Source organism: Populus alba, chromosome 8 (genome assembly GCF_005239225.2).
Source record: "Populus alba chromosome 8, ASM523922v2, whole genome shotgun sequence".
Taxonomy (NCBI): Eukaryota; Viridiplantae; Streptophyta; class Magnoliopsida; order Malpighiales; family Salicaceae; genus Populus; species Populus alba.
In genome coordinates this window covers 3565977-3570075 of record NC_133291.1, presented here as the reverse complement: position 1 = coordinate 3570075, position 4099 = coordinate 3565977, and the positions used below count along the sequence as shown (strand labels likewise).

General features: G+C 35.5%; 1 protein-coding gene across 1 annotated transcript; it reads right to left on the bottom strand.

Moving 5' to 3' along the window:
* Window positions 1-687: 687 nt before the first annotated feature.
* LOC118052279 (peptidyl-prolyl cis-trans isomerase FKBP20-1) lies at window positions 688-3276 on the bottom strand. Its single transcript, XM_035063198.2, has 6 exons — window positions 3119-3276; window positions 2741-2863; window positions 2520-2653; window positions 2354-2433; window positions 1314-1406; window positions 688-1204 (listed from the first exon to the last, which is right to left on the bottom strand). The coding sequence occupies exons 2-6, from the start codon at window positions 2847-2849 to the stop codon at window positions 1054-1056; spliced, it is 567 nt and encodes a 188-aa protein (XP_034919089.1). The 5' UTR covers window positions 2850-2863; window positions 3119-3276; the 3' UTR covers window positions 688-1053.
* Between the last annotated feature and the right edge of the window lie 823 nt (window positions 3277-4099).

Below are 4099 nucleotides of genomic sequence, written 5' to 3'. Positions count from 1 at the left end.
GGTGTATCACAGTGCTCTAGAAGCGCAGAATGATAGTTATATTCTACCATGATATCGGCCAAACAATCTCGGAAATAGATCCGAGAATCTTCGTTCAGAACCGAAGGCTGCAAATTGAAGCCTTCAATTTTCAGTGGCATCCATGTGCTTTCGGAATCAGTCCAAAGCGGCGTTACTTTCTCACCTTTCTGCACGGTTGTAGCATTTATTGTGCGTTCAGGACGCTATACGAGGATGCTTCTTTTACTAAGAAATTGAAATTTTACTAAGAAATTTCAGTTTAAGATTGGGGTTCGGCGGATTATCTATTTGAAAGAATTGATAGGGAGGCTAAGGCAGCCATCATTCCATATGACATTAGAGCTTATTTGTTTTTATATTTTAAAAAATAATTTTTTTATTTTAAATTAATATTTTTTTAGTGTTTTAATATCATATATTGATCTCAAAAATTAATTTTAAATAATAAAATATATATTTTTAAAATAATTATTACTATATTTTCAAAACCAGCTAGTAAGTTGGGCTATTGTTTGCATACTGAACTGAAAAAAAAGAGTAAATGGGCGGTCCAGGAAACCCGGGCCTAAATTAATGAACCCGAGTGTCCCCCAAGTTGAGATCGGGCTTAGGCTGTCCTCTACCATGAGCCATTTTCTACAAGACTACACATCGCACACGCAATGGTTGATTAATAAACCCAACCAAGGAGAGCACACATCATTACTCAATGGATTTCTTCTTAAAGCTCAGGCACCATAACTTGTTCACCATATGATTTCAACAAGGAGGGAGCGGACTCAGGATCTCCAGCCCTTTGCCTCGTCTAAAAAGGTCACCTCAGTACACCATCCAAGGTGAGAGCAGATTCGGACTTGAACTGTCTCGGAGACATGGGGGCAATCTTGACAAGTCCACAACACTATGTTCATGAGAGAAAGGCGAAGATATTAATCACCCATGTAATCTAAACATCTTTCATATCACAACATGCTCATTTGCTGCATTCAACTACTCATATATCGAATATATTTTCTTCATGAAGTTAAGGGCTCATTTTCCCTTCCCTTTTCCTTTCCCTTGACCTTTCTTTGATTCCAGCTTGGCTTGCATGCGGGCAGCAGCGGCTGCCTTAGCCTCTTCTCTCCTCTTCTTCTCTTCCTCTTTAGCTGCAGCAGCATGCTCTCTTTGCTTCTTCAGCTCCCTGATTCAACATTAAATCATGCGACATAAAGCCATTTTATTGCATGTCAATGTGGAAAATTCCAAGAAACAAATTAGTCAGATTCATCTATTTTAGATGTACAGCTTACTCTAGCCTAGCCCTCTCTTCTGAAACATCGGTTACACTGGAACCCTTCCGTGGTCTGCAGGCCACTAACTCCACCTCAAAGATAAGAGTTGCGCTGTTTAAAGCACACAAATATCTGATCAGCAGAGTAACAGATCCCCATTTATATGATAGAACAAAGACAATTACCAAGAGCATGCTAAGATTTTAAAGCACTCCAATGATGACCGACAATTGTCATGCACAAACGGCGCATTAGACTATTTATCCATACAAGAAGTCCTTATATATGTTTCTTATATTGTGACTTGCAAAGGAAAAAAAGGTGAGAAATACATCCTTTGTTAACATATCTCAAAAACTAGGAATCAAATTTCCCAGATAGAATATCCTAGACTACATTCATAACTATCCACAAGGAGAATTGGATTACTTGTTTAGAAAAACACTCAGTCCAACTGATATCCAACAAGGTTTAAATCTTGGGTAGATTCAAAGGGCGGTCTAAAGGGGAGGTCTAAGTCAATACAGGGCAAAATTAAGGATGGGCTTCCTATTAGTCTTTATGGGTCAGTTTAAGATACCTCGTTGATTGTGCACATATGCAGATTTTAATTAATACTTTCAATAGGTCGTCAATAAGGGTGCCGGTATGATTATTCAGCCTGCCTGGGTTGAAGATGGTGGTGGTCGATAAGGATTCTGACGAGGATACTCAACAAAATCAGGTGAAAATGGTGGTGATGGTGGCAGTGGGTGATTCTACTAAAAAATGCCAAAAACTAATGGTTTTAATGCGGTATTAAATAAAAGAATGCTTCAGAGATTGCAAATGTTTTAGTTAATTAACGCAATAGACAAATAATTAGGCAATGCTTTTGGAAACACAAGACTCCAAAATATTCATTTCATTTCCAGTATATATTTCTTAGGCCTTTGATCTTGAGAACGAATATTCCTAATTCACAGGCAACACATTTTCGATACTTAACAAGTCTCTGTATCGGATAAGTAAGAGGATCTAAATAAGAAGTTAAAAAATATGAATCTACATTGACATACTCAGGTGGGATATCTGGCGGGGAACCTGCACTGCCATACGCATATTCTGGTTTGCAAGTAATTTTTGCAACCTCCCCCACCTGGTATGACCAAGAAATGAGTTACAATACAGGTATAAAAATCACAAAAAACTTCAAAAATTTGTACTGAGAAAGAATGTTTAAACCTTCATGGTTTTCACGGCAATCTCCCATGCCTGAATCACCGAGCCCTTCCCAAGTTCAAATGAGAAAACAGTGTTATCCTCGCGTGTCGTATCAAAAACTTCACCGGTTTCAGCAAACATGCCCTCATATTGAACTGTTCAAAGCAAGAATTCATATCCTATTTGGTATTCTGACAATGAGTTGGTTAATATTAATAATAGTCCACGAAAGCAAAACATACCATCAACAAGAGGAAGATCCTCCGAAGGACAGATCGCATCAGCTTTTTCTTTCCTCAAGATTGACTTGAAAACACCTCCATCCCCGGATAAATCAATAGAATCACCCATGGCTCCTCAATAACCTAATCCATCCGATTAAATCAGATAAACGGTTAGTTAGCATTAAACACCAAAAGACAAATTTAACGACAATCCCAAGGATTTTAATTACTAATCAATAAATTAATACCACTTCATTTTGCCCCGCATTTCTATATTAATAAACAAAAACAAGTAATCAAATGCATGACAGTCGAACGAAAGTTCAAATGACACAGTAAGAAACAAAAATTAGAAAAAGAGAAACTGCGATGAATTTTATTTTTTTGTTAACTGACCTGATTCAGTGATAGAGCCGAGAAACCGAAAAGAAACGAAGAAATCAGGTTGAATCGCAGACGATATATCGGGGGAAATGGCGTGGATATCGGTGGCCATAGGCGTCTTGTGAGGTTTTTCAGTGAAACTGTGTAGCCAATTTCTTTTGTGTGAAGAAACGAATATTCTGCGCGTAAAATGGAAGCGTGGGCTTGCAGCCCGATCCACATATAGAAAGAAAGAAGGTTAAGGCATGTGGGCTATGGTGTTATTGTGGGCCCAAACCGTTGAAAGCTTGGACCTATTGGGCTCAGTTGTTTCAGTATCGGATGAGCGAGTCTAATATTAGTTCTAAGTTTTTTATTTTGTAGACTTAACTAGTTTATAAAGTTATATGTCAGCAATTAGATTTTTCATAAACATAACGAAAAAGCATTGAGGTTATAGAAAATTATTTAATATTTTTATTAAATTATGTTTATCAAGTCAATTTTTAAATTTTTTGACTTGATTCTTTATCTAATTTAAATTTAATATTAAAATATATAAAAATTACTCTAATATAATCTTGTTGACTTAATTAATTAAAAATAATCTAGTCGATGTCTATAAAAAATTTAAGGATAAAATAAAATATTTTTAGATGAGATTTCTTATAGGTTTAAAATTACACAGTGCCATAGTTAATATGTCATGATCCATTCAATGCAATCAATCTAAAATAACCGGATATTTATCTGAAAAAAACAATTAAGGACACCTGTCAATAAAGTAGGTGTGTTGCACCCGAGTTGTTTTAGAGTAGAATCAACACTCCGACCCCATCTACGATCTATATATTCACGTTTTTTTTTATGACAACAGTATAGTTGCTATGATTAATAAATAATAATTATTTATTTTAAAATGTAATTCAAATTTTGGTTTTGTGAATTGATTTAGGTTTTCATTTGGTATAATTTTCATAAATTATTTTAAATTATTTTTAACTTGATTATAAA